Source organism: Cnephaeus nilssonii (genome assembly GCF_951640355.1).
Source record: "Cnephaeus nilssonii genome assembly, chromosome: 12".
In the NCBI taxonomy this organism is placed as follows: Eukaryota; Metazoa; Chordata; class Mammalia; order Chiroptera; family Vespertilionidae; genus Cnephaeus; species Cnephaeus nilssonii.
The window spans coordinates 34,220,957-34,242,274 of NC_137083.1; the positions used below are offsets into that span (position 1 = coordinate 34,220,957).

General features: G+C 35.9%; 1 protein-coding gene across 1 annotated transcript in view; it reads left to right on the top strand.

Annotated features, from left to right (window-relative positions):
• PCLO (piccolo presynaptic cytomatrix protein) overlaps positions 1-21,318 on the top strand; it is a gene marked incomplete at its 5' end in the record, with an annotated part of 292,340 nt that overhangs the window by 178,615 nt on the left and 92,407 nt on the right. Inside the window, one exon of the mRNA XM_079785367.1 lies at positions 5,352-5,477. Within this exon, the coding sequence (XP_079641493.1) occupies positions 5,352-5,477 (126 nt within the window). The remainder of the gene's footprint in view (positions 1-5,351; positions 5,478-21,318) is intronic.

Consider the following 21,318-nt stretch of genomic DNA (forward strand, 5'->3'; position numbering starts at 1 on the left):
CACCAGGGGGCAGCGTGGAATGAAGGAAGGCCCCTGCTGGCAGCCAGGGAAGGGAGGCCCCGGCTGGCAGCTGGAAGGCCCCAATTGGCCCCGATTGCCAGCCAGGCCTAGGGACCCTACCCATGCACGAATTTCATGCTCTGGGCCTCTAGTATCATTATAATCATGGTCGTGACTCTCACATCACCTTTGTCAGATCTTATTGGTAGAAACAAGATCTGCAGTAAAAGGGAGGGTGTTATACAGGAAGTGACTCACTGGGAGTCAGGACAGTGTATGCCTGCCACAATCCCGTATTATGTCCAGGAGTACAAAAGAAACATTTATTACTCAATTTTGAATTAGAATAGTATTATTCTTCCTTCTTATGTTATATAAGTAAAACTGACATTTATTTTGGAAAGCACAATATAGCATTAGAGTAATATAAGTTTAAATTATTTATTTTATTATTATTTTATAATTCACTGCTTTTTATTCTGTTCATGGAGTTGAGTTGTGTAACTCATACCATGGTCTAGACGTAGAGCATGTTCTCTGCAGCAGGAAGCCCTGTGCCCGTCACGCAGTCGTCCCGCCTCCTCTTTACCCCGCCCCTGGCACCTACTAAGTCTGCTTTCTCTCCTCATTGCCTTGCCTGTTCTAGACATTTCATCTACATGGATCACACCATGTGGTCCTTTGCAACTGGCTTCTTTCACTTCATAGAATGTGTTCAAAGTTCATCCACGTTGTAGCATGTATTGGTGTTTCATTCCTTTTTAAGGCTGAACAAATATCCCATTGCATGGGTATACCACATTTTATTTATCCACTCATCTGTTGATGTGTACTTTTTTTAAAATTTTATTTTATTGTTTAAAGTATTACAAATAGTAGTACATATGTCTCCTTTCTTTCCCCCCCCCCCCCCATTGACCTTTCCCCTGCCTCCCCTACCCCCCGGCACATGCCCTCACTCCCCCCCCCCCCCACAGTGTCTTGCATCCATTGGTTATGCATGCATACAAGTCCTTCAGTTGATCTCTTACCTCCCCCCCAACCCTCCCAGTGTTCCTGCTGTAGTTTGACAGTTTGTTTGATGCTTCTCTGACTCTGTATCTACTTATGTTCATCAGTTTATAATGTTCTTTATTATCCATAAATGAGTGAGATCATGAGGTATTTTTCTTTCACTGATTGGTATATTTCACTTAGCATAATGCTCTCCAGTTCCATCCATGCTGTTGCAAATGGTAAGAATTCCTTCTTTTTTACAGCAGCATAGTATTTCATTGTGTAGAATTTCCAATGACATTATAGGATTACTTAAGTGTCTCCCCTAATACAACAATTTTCTTTAAAACACATAGTAATTGACCCCATGCCTAGTGCCAGCCTGTCATTAATGAGCTCAATAGCTAAACAAGTAACTATGAAGCCCATATCTATAAATTGACCCTATCTTCTAATTTATAACATCCACTTTTATATCAGAGTCATTTTTTTTAGACCTTCAGTATGATTAAATGGAATAATTGTTTTTATTAGATATAGTTTACAGGTAACATTATATTAGTTTCAGGTGTACAACTTAACGATTTGATATTTGTACATATTGGGAAATGATCGCCACAAAAGTCTAATTAACATCTTTTACCATATACAGGTACAAATTTTTGTGTGTAATGAAAAATTTTAAGATTTATACTCATAGAAACTTTTAAATATACAATCCTATCTTAAAAAAAAAAAGAGAGTAATATGCAAATTGACCATCACTCCAACACAAGATGGCCACCCCATGTGGACACAAGATGGCCACCACAAGATGGCCTGCAGGGGAGGGCAGTTGTGGGCGATCAGGCCAGCAGGGGAGGGCAGTTAGGGGTGACTGGGCCTGCAGAGGAGGGCAGTTGGGGGAGACCAGGCCTGAAGGGAAAAGCAGATAGGGGTGACCAGGCCTGTAGGGGAGGACAATTGGAGGTGACCAGGCCACAGGGGAGGGCAGTTAGGGGCAACCAGGCTGGCAAGGGAGGGAAGTTAGGGGTTACCAGCCAGCAGGGGAGGGCAGTGGGGGCAACCAGGCCTGCGGGGGAGAACAGTTAAGGGTGACCAGGCTGGCAAGGGAGGACAGTTAGGGGTGACCAGGTCGGCAGGGGAGGGCAGTTAGGGGCAATCAGGCTGGCAGGGGAGCAGTTAGACATCAATCAGGCTGGCAGGGGAGTGGTTAGGGGGTGATCAGGCTGGCAGACAGAAGCGGTTAGGGGCAATCAGGCAGGCAGGCAGGCGAGTAGTTGGGAGCCAGCAGTCCTGGATTGTGAGAGGGATGCCCGACTGCCCGTTTAGGCCCGATCCCACGAGGATCGGGCCTAAACGGGCAGCTGGACATCCCTCGAGGGGTCCCAGGTTGAAGAGGGTGCAGGCTGGGCTGAGGGACACCCCTGCCCCGTGCATAAATTTCATGCACCGGGCCTCTAGTATAGTAATATTAATATACTCATTATGTTATATATTACAGCCCATCCTCACGATTTATTAATTTTGTAGCTAGAAGTTTGCACTTTTTAACCCCCTCACCCATTTCCTGCAACCCCCACCTTCACCCTTCCAGCTCTGATAATCACAGATCTGTTCCCTGTATCCAATCACAGATCTGTTCCCTGTATCCATGAGTATGGTTTTTGTTGCTTTTTGTAGGTTTGGGTTTTTTTTGTTTGTTTGTTTTGGTTTTGGTTTTCTTGGTTTCTTATTAGAGTCCTCATGTAGTGAGAAAAGACAGTATTTGTCTTTCTCTGACTGACTTCTTTCACTTAGCAAAATGCTTTCAAAGTTTATTCATGTTGTCAAAAATGGCAAGATTGCCCTGTGTTGTTTTTCTTTACGACTGAATAATATCCCATTGGGTACATAGACCACAATTGTTTTCTCTATTCATCTGTCAATGGACAGTTAGGTTGCTTCTATATCTTGGCTATTGTAAATAATGTTACAGTGAACTTGGGGATGAATATATCTTTTGAATTAGTATTTTCATTTTCTTCAGATATAGCCAGGTATGAGATTGCTGGGTCATATGGCAATTCTGTTTTTAATTTTTTCAGGGAATTCCATAATGTTTTCCATAATAGATGCGCAAATTTACATTTCCATCAATAGTGTACAAGGGTTCCCTTTTCTCCTCATTCACATGCATATTTATTGCTAGTCTTTTGTAATAGTCATTCTAACAGTTATGGAGTGATACCTTAAAGTGGTTTGATTTGCAGTTCCTTGGTGATTAGTAATGTTGAGTACCTTTTCATGTACCTAATGGCCTTCTATATATCTTTTTCAGAAAAATGTCTATTAGATACTTTGCTACTTAGTTGTATGAGTTTTCTTATATATTTTAGATATTAACTCCTTATTTCATATTATATTTGCAAATATTTTATCCCATTCAATTGGTTGTCTTTTCATTTTGTTGATGGTTTCTTTTGCTGTACAGAAGTTTTTTATTTTGATATAATTCCACTTGTTTATTTTTGCTTTTATTGCCTTTGCTATCAAATCCAAAATATCATTGCTGAGACTAATGTCAATGAGCTTATTACTTATGTGTTCTTCTTGGAGTTTATGGTTTCAGGTCTTACATTCAATTTTTTATGTATTATTTTATGTATCTTCTAATGTATTATTTCTGGTCTCCTGGTCAAACTCCTGAGGGGACACTTTGCATATTAGCCTTTTATATATATAGATAATGGAATACTACTCAGACATAAGAAAAGATGAAATACTGCCATTTATGACAACATAAATGGTTCTTGAAAATATTGTAGTAAGCGAAATAAGTCAAACAGAAGAAGTAAAGAAGCAAAAGATTTCACTCATATGTGGGATATATTACTGAAAGCAACAAATGAACTAACAAGAAAAGCAAACAAACAAAAACTCATAGACACAGATAACAGTATGATGGTTACCAGAGGGAAGAGGTTTGGGGAGTAGTAAAGGGTAAAGGTGATCAAATATACAATGATGGAAGATTTGGCTTTGAGTGATGAGCACATAATGCAATATACAGATGATGTATCATAGAATTGTACACTTAAACTTATGTAATTTTATTAACCAGCCAACTCTAATAAATGTAATTAAGAAAAGATTATCTCTTTGTTTTTAACCTTTGGCATTTTAATTATGATGTGTCTTAATGTAGAGCTTTTGGGTTTATGTTTATTTCCTTCAAGTTAAAGAAGTTTCAGTCATTATTTCTTCAAATAGGTTTCCAATTCTTTACTGTCTTTTTTCTCCTCTAGTACTCCTATAATGCCAATTTTGTTGTACTTTATATTGTCCCAGAGGTCTCTTAAATTATCCTCATTTAATTTTTTTTTTTTCTCTTTACTGTTCTGATTGGTGTTTTTGGCTACCTTGTCTTTCGAATCACTGATTTGCTCTTCTGTTTCATCTAATCTACTATTGATTACTTCTAATGTATTATTCCTTGTAGTAATTGTATTCTTTATTTCTGACTGGCTCCTTTTTATATATTTTACCACCATTTTTATGTTTTATGTTACATTGTTAAACTGAGTTATTCTACTCTTTCCCTAAGTTCGTTGAGCATCCTTAGAACCAGTGTTTTGAACTCTGCTTCTGATAGATTGCTGGTCTTCATCTTGCTTAGCTATTTTTCTGGAGTGTTGTTCCTTTCTTCATTTTAGACAAGTTTCTTTGTCTCCTCATTTTGTCTTAACTCCCTGTGTATGTTTCTATCTATGTGTTTGTTTCCAGTTAGATCGGCTATGACTCCCAGTCTTGGTAGAGTTGCCTTATGTAGTAGGTATCCTGTGAAGGCCAGTGGTGCAATCTCCCTAGTCACCAGAGCCAAGTAAATAATAATGCATATGTTATGATCATGTTTGCACTTTGTCAGTTGTAATCATCTGTACATTTGGATTATGTAGTCTTAATTTATTATAGTCTTTACTATCTTTTTATAAGCAAAATGCTCCTTAGTTTTATAAGTAAATTATATGCTCTGGAGTTTCTTATACTGGAAACATATTCATATAAATGTTTTTTACAAAATAGCTGGTTAATATAGACAAAGTCTTAGTATGTTACTGAAGATAGCTGAACTTAAAAAGTACTTGTTAATATCAGGTTAATTATTACAGCTCCTACCAAGATCTCAGAAAGTTCTATTTTATATAAACTACTATGGAAATCAGAAAATTTCCTTTTTCTTATTGGTGTTCAGTTCCAATATCCATGTTCTAGTTAACTTCTGGGCAGCAAAGCTCACTTTGCACCTTATAATTTGTGATAACTGTTTTCCCTTCTTAAATTATTAATAATAACTTTTTGCTTCTTCAATACAGGTAATGGATTAGGAATTAGGATTGTGGGTGGTAAAGAAATTCCTGGACACAGCGGAGAAATTGGAGCCTATATTGCCAAGATTCTTCCTGGGGGAAGTGCAGAACAGACAGGGAGACTTACGGAAGGTAAGAATAAGGATGTCAAATAAAATATATGAACTCACTAAATATGAAGCAATTTAATATGTAAATTTTCTATTTTTTACTATCTTGAAAAGCCTTTTCTTATGTTTAATTGTAAAATTCTTATGTAGCAATATAGAAGATATATCCATAACTATATTCATTTTGTGTTCAATTGCATTGTCCTTTTGGCAAGTGGTTTGCTATAGAAATATGTTGTTTAAGAAACAGTAATTAGTCAAGATATTTTACTGACTAGCGCAATAGTATAAATAAAAGGTACTTTGGTTGTAGAGATTATTTCATAAATTAAAAGAAAAATAATATTGAAATCAGGGCCATAAAAACATAAGATGATTCAGTACACGTTAAAGTCAAGTCAGCAAATTATGGACGACCCAAGCGCAAAATCCATCTGTTGCCTGTTTCTGTAAACATTGTTTTATTGGAGCTCAGCCAAAATCATTAATTTACATGTTGATCATGGGTGTTTTCCCACTACAATAGCAGAACTGTACTCACAACAGAGATAGTAGGTCTACAAAGCCTAAAACATATACTCTTTGATCCTTTATGTAAAAAATTTGCCAACTCCTATGCTAGGTCCTGTCTACTTTAGATAACATTCACCTTGTTATGTCATAATCATTTTAAAATAATGAACTTTACAGATGTACCTAATGTCCCATAAAATTAATATTTGATCAGTTTCTTTCACTAAAATATTACAGCTTGATTTTCAAAATGCATAATGATAATTTTCACTTGTTAATTAGATGATGCAGTCATTTGCATTTTCCAAACCATAGCACAGATAATAGTTTGGAAGTTTTCAGTGATATTGTTTATAATGAACATTTTTTATCATAATGTAGCCTCAACCTATTCTTTTATTTTTGCTCTAAATTAATTACATACTTGAGAGTGTTTTTTGTCATTTTAGAGTTTAATAAAAAGTTGCCTATTACTGTTTAAATTTTTAATTATGTTAAAATCATTTACTGTAATTGTCTTTAGTGGAATGTATTGGAACCCACCAAAAAGTTTCTGAATATTTGGATAGACTATTAGAATAAACACATATTTGAGGAAATATTTATTCACCACAGTGTTCTGCTGGAAAGAGTCTGCACATCTCTTCCCAACTTCACATTCAGTGTCATTTGTTTCTTTGTTTGCTAGTTGGTTGTTAGAATGCCAGTATACCAGGATATCATCAAATATATAGCATTCTAATGATATTCATAAAGTGAAGAAAGTTAGAAGAGTTAGCCAGATAGTTAAATGGACTAGACTGTATGAATCAAGATAAAATAATTATGAGCAAATCACTTGGTCTGTATGAATTGTCTCTGACTGTCATCCTGTCATACCCAATACTACTCTTTTGGTGTTGCTAGTTAAGATACAGGAACTGAGACTCATGTTTAAGGATGGTAGTGTTATGATTGCTCTCATATAGCATATTCCAGAAGAAATGAATATGCTATTTTTTTAAATAGAATTTGCAGCAATGACTGTGCATGATATAATTTGAAAGAGATATGAGAATGACTTCAAGATAAAATTACCCTTCTTTGTACTTAGATGCCGGAAATTGGCAAGTGCTACAAATTGAGATGATTTTAAACAATTTCAACAAAGCATACTGTGATGAAGTAATGCTCCTTGTACTTGGTAGCTTATGTGGCCACTTAGGTTCATAGATTTAAATTAAAATGAGATACAATACAAACTTATTCAAGAGAGAAAATTGAAGTGCGCCTTTGATTTTACAAACCAAGGACTGCCACTGATTAGAGTCCAGTTCTTGCATAACCTACACGCATAATTTTTTATTGATAATTTCTAGCTTTGCTTCATTCTTAGAACATAGGTAGTTTTTCTATTAAGTTTATAATATTATTTTTACTGACAAAAATAGAGCCTGACTTTGAAACATGAAATACTTTGAGGAGTAACTTTGACATATAATAAATCATTTACTTTCTTCCATCCATGTGTTCTGTGCCACCAGGCTGCTAGAAGGCCATCAGGCCAAATGTCTATCCATAAGCATTCACTGGGTTTAGACCAGTATACTCTCTTGTTTATATATATACACTATTATGTGTGTATTTATATATGTAGATATTCTTATATATAGTTGTTTATATATATATATAATTTATGTTTTGTCCATAATTATGTGTTTCATTTATACATGATATCTTTAGAGTCCTCAGCCTCAAAACCCTAATAGAGAGAGTATTACAAAATTTTAAAGTAGTAGATTGGTTGAGGCACAACTCTGATTTTTATGCCTGATGTGAGGAATTTCTATAATAATACCAATTTTTATCAATGGATTTTTAAAAATTTTTCAAATACTTTTCATGACTGTTGATTTTTTAAAATTTATTTATTGAAGGTAATAAAAATGGGTAAATTTTCACAGTATGGAGTTCATTCTTTTCTAAGAAAAAAATATATATATGAATAGATAGATGTTTGTGTTTTTGTGACTTAATTTCTCCATCTATATAATGAATACCAGGCACACATAGGGGTTGATTTGATCTCTTCTAAATATATCTTTCTGCTTTTATGAATACAAAAGTATATAGATTGAGCCTTTATGATTCAATATTTTCTTCCAGCTGATTTAATACATGACTGACAATTGGGTGACTATAGAATTCATAGACTACATTTTTCTCCTCAAAACTATGAAGCTGTTGGTCAGAAATAGTTGGAGTCCACTGTTTTTTCTAAGTCTGGTCATTTCTCCTATAATAGGCTTTACAAACTCCTTATGTTCTGACATGTTAATACTCTTGCAGTATTAAATTGCATAGACTCTGTTAATTTTTGGACAGCAAGAGTATTTTCCAATTTCCTCTACCTTTTTATCCTCTGGATTTAAAGCATACTGACCAATCATGTAGGTTTTCTGATGTTCATAAGCAAATGCTATTCTGAAAGTACTCTCCTTATGTAACTAACATTAAATGGTAAGAACAAAAAAATACCAAGTATACTTTCTGAGTCACTCCTCTGGTTATTTTTTGAAAGGAAATTTTTATTCAACCTCTTTTTGAAAAATCTTTCTGAACAAGGCTGTCTGTCTTGTTAAATAATTTAGGAGAATTTTGTGTTTCAGAATACTAAGAATTAGCAATAATTATTACTCCACTCAACAAATTAGGTTACATTCAAGAAATCAGTTTTAAAACATCCCTAAAAATAAAACCAATCTTTCAGATTAAAAAAAAACACACCATTCCTAATATTACTTTGTATGTCATCCCCTAAAATAAAAAAAGACAAACCAAGAGTGTTCCATTAATCAAAATTTCCTGAACCAATCTTTTAAACGATCACAATCTGGAATGATTTTCTGAAGGAATTCAGGCAGTCAGGTCCTGGGGGGATCCTATCTTCCAATATCTTAAATTTTATTTTCCAGGAACATTTAGTAAACATTCTTAGTCAAATACTGGACAAAGAAGGATCTTTTCCCACCTATCATTTTTCCTTTTAATGGATAGAATCAGTTTTCTTCTATTGAGAAAATGAAGACAAAAGATCTGGAGAATTAAACTACAACTCTAATTAAGTTCTAAAGTGCCATTCCTTGCTTTTTGCTTTAAGATTAAAATTTTAACTATTTTAGACTAATTTTTGTCCAGGCTGTGAAATGTTCAACATTGGGGATTTAAATGGTATCTGAAATATTTTCATTTTTGGCCTTTGATATTGTCACTTGGAACTAATTTGAGCATCGAAAAGCACACTCAAACATTTGGACTTTGAATGTGTATTTACAGCTTGCCACTTCCATTTTAATTCCTGAGACAAATCAATATAAACCTTATTTGTATTATAGTATCAAAACAAATTCAGTATACTCAACACTTTAGATAATGGCCTCAAAAAAATATATTCTTCCTCTGTAATAAACTTACTTTTCTCTAGACTCTTTCTCTGGTGAAACTTACTGAATATCATTACAATTTTAGGAAGTTTTGAATTTATGACATGCTTTAAAAATCCCATGTTCATTAATTCATATTACCCTGTGTGTACTCCCATTTTTCTCAGATCAAAGTTCCAACCATCTCCAAATTTGTGGACTCCATAATACAATTGTCATCTCATGACAAGCACAGACTTTACTTTTTATCTGACAAAGACCTGGCTCAGTTCTTCCTGGTGCTCCATACCACATTGTGCATATCTCTGTTGTAACCCTTAATGCTGAAATCTTTTGTTCTGCATATTCAATTTCCTACCGTAGTGCCTAATAAAACAAGATTTCAAGCAATATACATAGAAAGGAGTGATAAAGAATTCCTTTTCGCTTACAAGAATTGGGTGCTTATTAAGATGTCATTCCTCATAGGGGCATGTGAAGCAAATAAAATGATACACGGAGTCACACTCTAGAATTCGTAAAGAGCCATGCACACTTAAGACAGCATCGATATTTGGTAATAACTTTTGATTATTTTTCAAAAAAGATGTATAAAATGGAAGCTGTTTCCTCTGGATACAGGTTCTTAAAACTTTTAGATTAACTGCTCATTAATTTACATAAACTTTTTTTTGTCTTTTTTTTTTTGCTTGCTTTGAATTTAAATTCAGATCTCGGGAATGGGGATAGGAATTTGGATTGTTACTGATAGAGAAAAACCCCTCCACACTGGAAAATGCAGCACCACTTCCCTGTGCAGTGCAAAGAGTAAGAAGGGGGTTTTTCTCTGGCAGTTCTCTAGCCCAGAATCTCCCCACCATTGTGTTTGCTGGGTGGTTGAGAGAGAGTGAGGGGGTACAAAACACAGGAATTTTAAATTAGAAATTAAAATCTCAGTTTCCCCATGGACGCAGACAGTGGGATGGTGAGGGCCTGGGATTGGAGGGGGTCCATGAGGGGAAAAGGGGGACCTATATAATACTTTCAATAATAAAGATAAATAAATAATAAATAAATAAATAGAATCTCAATTTCAACTCAAGGTAGTGTTATCGGAGAATTGGGATGGCCTTTCTCTGTTGCTAGTGGGAGTGGGGTTCTTGGGGCGCCATTGGAATAAGAATTTCCAGAGGCCCCCACAGGATATGAGATGTGGTAGAAAGCTTTATTTGTGTGGAATTACATCCATCTGTTTCTGGTTCATTTGCACTTAAATGGTGAGTGTATTTTGCTCTCAGTCTTGTAGCTTTTACTGAAACAACTCAGAGGTTGATTTCTTCATTACATGGTAACCAAGAAAGTTAGGATTTGATGCTTACTAATTCATTAAAAGTGGATGTGATTTTCTTTAGTCTGAGCCCCTCCCAGTCAGAAAAATTGCCTTATAAGATTCACACAGCTTAATCACACTTTTCATCTCCTTGAGTGGGGCTGAGGGAGCTTCATGGAATTTGTGGTTTGATGTATGAAATTTAACACCTAATCAACTGCTGACTTGTACTTTACATTACAAATGTCGAGTGTACAAAAAAAAAGAAATTGGAGAGAATAATATGGCAAACAGCTATGTACCCAGCTTACTATAGTGTCTTAATATTTTGCTGTATTTTTTTCATATTTTTTAGAAAAGATAAGTACCTATAAATTGATTCTGAAATCTCCTGTAATCACTTCACCTCTCCCAAACCTCTCTTTGTGCCCCAGAATAAACCACCAGACTTAATTCTCTTACTTTTCTTTATAATTTTATGTATGTATTCATAAGCTACATAAGCATTCATTTTGTTTGTTTATGAAATTTTGTTTATTCACTTTTTACTTATGAAATTTTATACAAATATCAAGCCACTTTTTTAGTTACATAACATTTATGAGATTTATTCAAGTGATGTATGTAGCTCTAGTTCATTTATTTTAGCTAAGGGGCAGAATTATATTATTGCATGTCTCAACTACTGTTTAATTTAAACATTCTCTGCTTACTTTGGTTATATATGAGGATTTTTTTCTATATGCTACTCAAACAATGCTATAATTAATTTTCAAAGTAGTCTCCTTGTTCACATATTCAGGATTTCTTGTATAAACAAGTTACATTTCTGAGTTATAATGACTATCTTATTAGGTGATGTAGGAAATGTTGTGTGGTTTCTTCAACAATAGTTGGTGTTTCCAAATTGCTCCCCAAAGTGGTATATTATGTATTTTTACATTCATCAGTAGTAAATTAGTGTTCTTGTTTCTCTACATCTCTGTTCCTCTTTCTCTACATTTGCTTTTTTTAAGATAATGTGCCTTGGTATACTATTGTCATTTCACTTCCCTTACCTTCAGTAATGTTGAGTATGATACTATTTTATTACTCTTGTTACCTCTTTTGTTCTCTCAGCTGTGATTTGCTGTTTCTTTTGCCCATTTTTTATAAATGGACTTTTACAAATGATTATTTATGTATTTTAAATTGAATTTAGGGAATCTTTATATATAGTGAACATAATCCTTCGTCAAGTATGTAGGCTGTAAACACCTTCTTCCAGTTTGTGGCTTGTATATTTACTTCCTGATTTTGTTTTGTTTTACAGAAGTCAAACTTTTCATTTTGTTTCTATTACAGTTTATAAATATTCTATATCATTTAAGAAGATCTTCTTGCCCTAAAGTCTTTAAAATACTTATGAGTTCTTTGTTCTAGCCTGCTGGTCTGTTTGACTATCCTTATATCATTGTCACACTGTTTTAATTCTATCTTTATATTAAGTTTTGACAGATAGTAGGTGACTTTACCATAATACTGTTTTTTAAAATTCACTTTGAGACAATTATTGACCTTTGATCTTGCATGTGCATTCCAGAATCAGCTTGTCAATTTTCATGAAAATCTCTGTTGAAGTTTGATGATGATTATATTGAAGATATAGATTAATTTGGAAAATAAAGGTTTTCTATTGAGTCATGTCTATTAGAGTTTTCAGTGGGTTCATAATGCTGGACCTTTGTTCAACCTAAAGATGTAATCATTGCATTCTGAATCAATACAATAAAGTTAGAACATTAAAAAAACAAACACATAGCAATTGTTAACTGTAATAATTATCATTTTACAACTTATAATATATCTCTAGAAAAGGCAAAGTAGAAAATATAAATTAAATAAAATTTTGTTTAGGAAATATAATGGGCCAAATCTAATCATTTATGTGTATTTCTTTGACTGTTTTTTATTTAATTACTGGATTTCGTGAATTTATTCTCTAAATTGTGTTTTCCTGGTATTGTGTATCATCTACACTAATAAAAGAGAAACATGCAAATTGACTATCACTCCACTACGCCCACCAGCCAATCGGGGGGGATATTTAAATTAGAAGGCCAAAGATGGCAGCCGCCCAGCTGTTCCAGACATGGAGGGAAGGGATCTACAGGAGCGGCACTCTGGCCACAGCAAAGACGAAGGCCACAGACTCTGGCCGGAGTCTGCAGCAAAGACGAAGAAGGCAGACTCTGGCCAGAGCGAAGGCCTGGGTCCCAGGTGCCAGAGGAAAACTGGTGCTGGAAGCCAAGGAAAGGAAGGCCTATTGCAAGAATCTCTTCATGCAACAGGCCTCTAGTGATATCATAATTGTGAAATATTATATGGGCATGATACTTTTTTTTTTTTAATTTAGAAGGCATTGAGGGCCAGGTGGAGACTCTTTCTTGAAGAGACACACGGACTTCTGGCCTGGTCCGCTATTTATTTACTTGAATACACATTTGCCCTTTAGCAATGCATACGGGCAGATCAAAGCTAAGCAGAGTCAGGCCTGGTTAGTACTTGGATGGGGCATGATACTTTTAAAATTCAAAAATTTTTATAACAATAAATGTATAAGAACTAAATATCTTTTAGCCAATGAACCAAAAACAATTATTTGTTTATATTGATAGGTTGTCCAACTGGAAGTTACTTTAATAAAGTACTGTGAAGATAACATATTTATATTATTGGTAGTATTGGTAAATAAATCAAATTTGTTTGGAAAATTTTTGGAAAGCTGTTTGGCGCTAAGATAGGAATGTAGTGTTGGGATCTGAATGTAGTTTCAAGAACCTTCTTAATGAATCAGTGGGAACAGAGGAGAGCAAAGAGTTAAAAACCAGTGATAACTAATGTTTGCTTATGGATTTAGCCAGACTTATATGGAAAGTTAGGTTCTCACAGGCCATTAGGGATATAAAGAAATGAGTTCATCTTTGTTTGTCCATATGCTGTTCTATGAGGAAATGTGCCTGTATTATTAATTCTACCTCATGGATATGTTTAAATTTGTTGTTTCAATGTAGGTGATATTGGTCCAGCTAGCTAGCTCTTATTAAAGATGAAGTTGACATGGTTTTGGGCAAGAAATCATGGTTGGATTTATGGTTGAGAATCCGTGTTGGAATGAAGGTGAGGTTAGCTGTCTTTAAAGTGGTCGTTTTGACTTTAGAAGTTGGCCTCTGGAACTCCCTGTCATGAAGAAGTCTACAGTAGAAGAGCTAATTCCAGTAGTATTACTAGAAGACACACTGCTGCGTAACTTAAGGGAGAATGTTCCTAGGCAAGAAAGTCTCTATTTCTGCTTATGCTTTTTTGGCATATGTTACAGATGGCATGGCAGAGATCAAGGTTGGCGATCAAGAAACACACCACACAGATGAGTGAGCTTCCTTGTTCTTGTTCCAGGGGGATAACCAGGTACGGATTGGTAATTAGCATGAGATTTCTCACAATTCCCGCAAGTTGGTGTGTTAGGTACACGTGACACAAGAGCATACTTTATGTTAATACAAAGGTTTTCTAATAAATATTTAGGTTAACTATCTTCTGGGGAGAAAATATAAAATTTGAGTACCTGGACTTATAGGTTGTGATATATTATTTTTAGGATGCAGTGATCATGCTTACTTTGTCAGGATATTAATGATTAGCTATATTGCCAAGACAAAGATTTATTTTGAAATTTATCAGAAGAAAGGTATGTTTGAGTTATAATATTTCTGATAAGATCAGAAAGAAAACAGAATAATTGAGCTGATTTACGCATTTTTGGTAGGTGTAATACTCCAAACTTTCATTTTATTGTTTTTATCAACAAGGGTGACATACCTTGAAATATTCATGTATATTCTAGTGATACTGCTTTTGTACTTAAATTTCTGGATTTTTCTAATCAATAAGCCATAGAACAAGCTTCATTTTGTTTGTGGGTGAACGTGGAATGGTTATTTTTGAAGCAAGGATGCTGAACACTCTAATATCCATACCAAATCTCCAACTGCCAATGCTATAGCATCTCTGATATATAGAGAAAGTGTTTTTAAAGTCTGGTATATCAATATCAAGATTTAAATTCAGCTCTGGCACTTAATGTCTGGATAACTTGTTTAACTTTTGGTATCTTGGTGTTCTCCTTAGGAAATTGGGATAATAATAGTCTTTGCAAAGTTGTTATCAGAATTAGAAATAATGTTTCAGAAACATGTAATATAGTGTTTACCGTGGTGTTTCATGTAAGTGGTGAAAAGACTGTGCTTCTTTCACTTTGGAGGTCTTTGATGGTGAGAACATTTGCTATGCTAAGCTTGAATTCTGTGTCCCCCATATCTGTACATGGTTGGAAAACTGACCATGGCCATGTCTGCATTCTGAACTACAGGCACATAGGTTATTTATCATGGAAACAACTCTAAACTTGGAATCGGAAGACTCTGAATCAATGCCATTTTCATGACTTTAGGCAAGTTACTTATGTGTCTGAGACTCCTTTTGTGTCATCTGTACAATTAAGAGGTTTCAACCTATCTCACCTGTCTCGCAGGGTTAACAGTAAGTGTGAAAGATGCTGGTGTATTGTGTGTGCTCTGTTAAGTATACAGCACTAACATAGCTATAGGAGCTATTTTTGTTGAGGAGAGATAGTTTCATAGGTGACTATTAATCCTATAAATTTTAGGCTTTCTGTAAGGGAATCTTGAAACACCAGAGGTATCTGCTATAATGGCATATCATTTAAAATATCAGACATAAATAAATAAATAAATAGATGAAAATGCCTGACGTGATTAAGCCATGTATCGTATAACTATATGACCTCCTCACTGTAAAACTATAGTTTTGGCTAATCTTTAAAAATGGTTCTGGGGTCTCAGACCCGACCTCAGTGCTGCGTAGGCTCTCGCAGCCTCTCCCTAGGTTTCCTCCAAAGGACCGCCTCAGGGATTCCTTAGTAAGTGTCAGAGGCCTCCGGAGAAAGGTCCATTTCAGCCCTTGTAGGAGTCAGAGCCAGCGGGGCAGCAGGGCAGGGGGTGGGACGCTCCATGGATGCTTCCCTTTCATAAATAAATAAATAAATAAATAAATAAATAAATAAATAAATGTTTCTAAATTTCTTTTTCTTAACAATATATTAATCAGTAAATCTCATGCTCTGATTAAAACCTGTGGACATGCATACAATTGAATATCTGTTTATGTAATTTCTATGGTCTATTAGTCACTGAAAATATATCAGTGAACAGAATCATGGCATAGGTGCCAGATGTCTGCCTCCCAGTGTCTGGACCAATCTTTCTCATCAGTTCGTTTGGTGTGTGACTTTTGAAAAATCACAGGAACTCATTGGGTCTTCAGTGTGAAATGTGAGTGATCCTCCACAAGACCCTTCCATAATGCATACTTAGGAGCCACTTCACTGATGAAAGTTGTGGGGAAAAGATTAAGCCTTGAGAAGAAACATATAGTTAAGGTTTAGAAGGGGGAGGTGAGAGAATGGTACGTGAGGCACTATGAACTGGGTGTGTTATATGATGGAAATTCAATGACTGGAGTTAAGAATTTGAGGTTAATTAGATGGGATTAATAAAAAGAAGAAGAAAGACCAGAATGGATAAAGTATGACACTAATAAAGCTTAAGTCTCAGGTCTTCTCCATCAATTGTACTGTCTCCTTACAGGAAGCTTCTAAGAAATATGTGATGTTTGTGGTGCTAATCAGATTTTTAAGATTTGTAATTTTTTGTGTTTTCTTTTGTCCTTTTAATGAATATTCACTTGTATCTAATATTATGTCCATAATTTTAGATTTTTTTACAATTGCTTAAGCTTCGGGCCTTACACAACTTGATTTCATCCCTGTATTAGCTGTCATTTCTTATTGGAAAAAGACATTGAGGTTCTTACAGTAGAGTTAGAAGAAACTGCTGATGTGCAGTAACAACATACTGGAAAGGCAGATAGGAGTGATAGATTGATGTGCAGTAGATGTAAGATTATTAGGAATACTGGAAATAATAAAGACTGCAAATGGATCAAAACATTTATTCAGTAGCCTGGCTAGTGCTGCTCAGTGGTTGAACATCAACCTATGAACCAAGAGGTCATGGCTCAATTCCTGGTCAGGACATATGTCTGGGTTGCAGGCTCTATCCCCAGTGTTGGCATGCAGGATCAATGATTCTCTCTCATCAGTGATGTTTCTATCTCTCTCTCCCTCTTCTTTCCACTCTATAATTGATAAAAAATGTATTTTGAAAAACCACATTTATTCAGTAACTATTCAGAAAACATTTATTCTGTACAAGTATATCCTAGAAATGATCCTATCTAATAAAAGAGTGATATGCAAATTGGCTGTCACTCTAAGACACAAGAGCCCCCATGTAGTCAAAGATGGCTGCCGCCATGTGGACACAAGGTGGCTGCCACAAGATGGCTTGCAGGGGAGGGCAGTTGTGGGCAGTTAGGGGTGACCAGGCCAGCAGAGGAGGGCAGTTGGGGGAGACCAGGCCAGCAAGGAAGGGCAGTTGTGGGGGACCAGGCCTGCAGTGGAGGACAGTTGGGAGGGACCCAGGTCTTCAGGGGAGGGCAGTTAGGGGTGACCAGGCCAGCAGGGGAGGGCAGTTGGGGGCAACCAGGCCTGCAGGGGAGGGCAGTTAGGGGCAACCAGACTGGCAGGAGAGGGCAGTTAGGGGTGACTAAGCCAGCAAGGGAGGGCAGTTAGGGGCAATCGGGCCAGCCGGGGGGCAGTTAGGCATCGATCAGGCTGGCAGGGGAGTGGTTAGGGCGTGATCAGGCTAGCAGGTAGAAGTGCTTAGGGGCAATCAGGCAGAGGCATGTGAGCAGTTGGGAGCCAGCAGTCCTGGATTGTGAGAGGGATGCGTTTAGGGTGGTCAGACATCCCTCAAGGGGTTCCAAATTAGAGAGGGTACAGGCTGGGCTGAGGGACACCACCCCCGTTCACGAATTTCATGCACCGGGCCTCTACTATAGAATAATAGGATTATATCTTATATTCAAGGAGCCTTCAGCCTGGAAATGCAGAGAATAGATGTTCTTTAAGCCATATACACTAATAAAAGAGTAAGATGCAAATTGACCGTACCTTCATGATGCCAATCGCCAATCAGGAGTGAGTATGCAAATTAACCCAGCAAAGATGGTGGGTTAATTTGCATACACAGGCACAGAGCGGCGTGGGGCAGGGCTGCGCCATGGCAATGACGCAGGCATTCCGCACTGCCCCATCTGCTCTGGGCCTCTGGGCAGCATGGGAAGGCAGAAAGGCCGCTCCAGGCCAGAGCAAAGGTGGTGCCGGCAGCCAGGGGAAGGAAAGCCCATTCTTGCATGAATCTTCATGCATTTGGCCTTTAGTCTATAATAATTATATAGTATCTTTGAATAAAAAATAAACAAAATATAAAAACTTAACTTTTTATGCATAGCAATTGACCAAGTTGTGATATTTCCAGTGATAACCTCTTTGGTTATGATAAAAATAATTCCCTCTTCTTTGTCAAAATAAATATTTTATTTTCTTATATTATAGATAAGTATATTTGAATTTTATTTTTGTTCCTAAATTTTGATTGGGAGATTATATAACTGTTTCAGAAATATAATTTATTTTTGTCTGATTTTATATATGATTTAAAGTTACACCTCAATAATCAAGGCAAAGTTCTGCATATTTTATCTGTCAGATAATCTAATAAAATGGAATTTATATTATCCTTATATATGTGCTCAATGGAAATGATGATGATGATTTTGCCATTAGTTCAGATAGCTCCTGCATTTATTAGGAAACAATTTTCCTAGTATAAAGTGATGATATTTTAGGTTAAAATGTATTTTCTTAATAATAGGATCCATTTAAATAACATTAAAAATGGATCAGTACAGAATGCATGAATATCAAAAAAGGTTAAGAACATAAAGGTAAAGTCCTTAATGATTCACTAGGGATACTTAAAGCAGAGGTGGCAGTGGTTAAGCATTTCTCATACACAGTTGTGTGACTTATCCTAGCTTCCTATGCCCATTCAGTTAACTATGAATCTCTAATCATGAGAGCATTTTTGGATTAGTCTGTTACTGTTAGCTGCTCATGGTATCCTTCAGATTTGATGGTATTAACCCTTTGCACTCGCTTGCTTTTTTCTCGATTCCTGCTACCGATGCTAACCGTGTCAAGTCACACTCGACATCCGAGTGCAAAAGGTTAATCGGTTAATGTCATTTAATTAGAAAGTCAATAGAAAAATTCATTCTGCGTTTGTTATTTTTTTAAGCCTCACCTGAGGATGTTTTTCCATTGATTTTTAGAGAGAGTGGAAAAGAGAGGGAAAGACAGAGAGAAATATCAATGTGATAGAAACACATCAACTGGTTGCCTCCTGCACGCCCCCGACGAGGGCCCAGTCCAGGGAGGAGCCTGCAACTGAAGCATGTGCTCTTGACCGAATGGAACCTGGGACCCTTCGGTCTACAGGCCAGTGCTCTACCCACAGAGCCAAACTAGCTAGGGCCATTCTGAGTAGTTTAAAAAAATAGATTGGGAAATTAAACTAAGAAAAGCTTATAAATTTATGAACTGTAATCTACTTTGGATTAGATGATTACATTACATACCTATCATTAGATAACTTAATTATATTATTTTGTTGGGATCAATAAAATTTTACTGATCTACCCATACCCATTCTCTTGTCTCATTCAGCACATTATGTTTTAGTCTGTTTCAAATAACATATCTAATTCTAAACATCATAAGCTATAGCCCAGGAGTGACTTTGACATCTATTCCAATCTTTCAGAAAATTTTGGAATGGAATACAAGATTATATTAATGGTTATACTAATTACAAACAGAATCCTATCATGATAATATTTCTCAAGTTCAACCAAAAATATGGCTAATTATATTCCCATATTTACCTTAGCTGTTCAAAAAGCATGAATTTATAAGAGCCATACTGGAGGACAAGAAATACATTACTTTTTTTTTTTTTTCTGTAACTCCAGTATAATCAGTTCCAATCACTCTCTCATGTACTGGTGAGAAACTGAATAATTTGCTGTTTTCTGCCCCACAAGTTGTGGGGAAATTCCCAGTGAAGGTCTTAAACATTCTAGGACACTGGGGGTTGATCCTTGTCCACTGATTCACACCACGGAGGGAGTAATGTCCAAGCCAGCAAAATTCCTGAGAGTGGGTGGCTCCCTTAACTGTGACCAGCTTTTAATGAGAGTAGTTCTGCCTAGGTTGAAAGCCACAGAATCTAGTGTCAACTTGTTTAATATCACCACACAAGTTTTTCTTTGCGGTAATTCCATCTTCCCTAAACACTATGAGCAAGCAGATGCTGCTCTCTACTACCTTTGCAACATCCAATCACCATATTTGGGATATTACCTCCCTAAAACTGACTATCTCCTCTTCCTTTCATTCATCCTACATTCTTTTCTCTTCTTTCTTCATTTTAATTAATGCTCTTAACATAAGCTCTACAAATCATTACAGATTTTAAATGTACAATGCCATGCTACCTACAGACACAAAGTTGTTTATCTAAAATGTATTTGTCTCGCAAAACTGAAATTTTGTACAAATTAATTAAAAACTATTTCCCCCTTCCACATCCCTGGCAACCACCATTCTATTCTTTGCTTCTGAGTTTGACTATTTTAGATACCTCATATGAATGGAATCCTGCAGTATTTCCTTCTGTGACTGGTTTATTACACTTAGCATAGTGTCTTCAAGGTTCATTCATGTGAAGATTTAAAAGATTTCCTCCTTTTTAAAAACTGAATAATATTCCATTGTATGCACAAACTACATTTGCTCTCTCTATTCATCTGTCAGTGGATATTCAGGTTATTTCCACAGTTTGGCTGTTTGTATAGCACTGCAATGAACCTGGGAGTGCTACTATCTCTTCAAGTTCCTGATTTCAATTTTGGGGAGAGATAAATACCCCAAAATGGAATTGCTTGATCATATGGTATTTCTATTTTTAATTTTTAGGAAATGTCATACTATGTTCTGTAGTGGCTACATCGTATTGCATTCTAACAAACAAGAGTACAAGGGTTCCAATTTCTGCATCTCCTCACTACTTATTAAATTTTGTGTTTTTGACAATAGTCATCCTAATAGATGTGAAATGGTAAATCATTGTGGTTTTGATTTGCATTTCCCTGATCGTTTGTAACACTGATCATTTGAGCAACTCTTCCTACATTATTTTGTGTTCCAGCATGATACCGCTTAATTTCTCATCAACATGCATGTAGAAATGTGATACTGACTTTTTTTTCTGGGAGTAGAGTAGAGAAAATAGATGAGAAAGCTAATCAGCTTTTTTTTTCATTCCTAATTGTTGTTATTTACCCACCACAAAATGATTTATCCACAACAACTTTATATTTGTTCAGTAATATCTTCAATTATTGCAAGCCTGAGTCTTCAAATAATATTGTCATATAGATCATGAATACAATTTATAAATTATCTTTATTGTAATTAAAATGACACTAGAGGCCCGAAACACGAAATTTGTGCACGGGTGGGGTGTGTCCCTCAG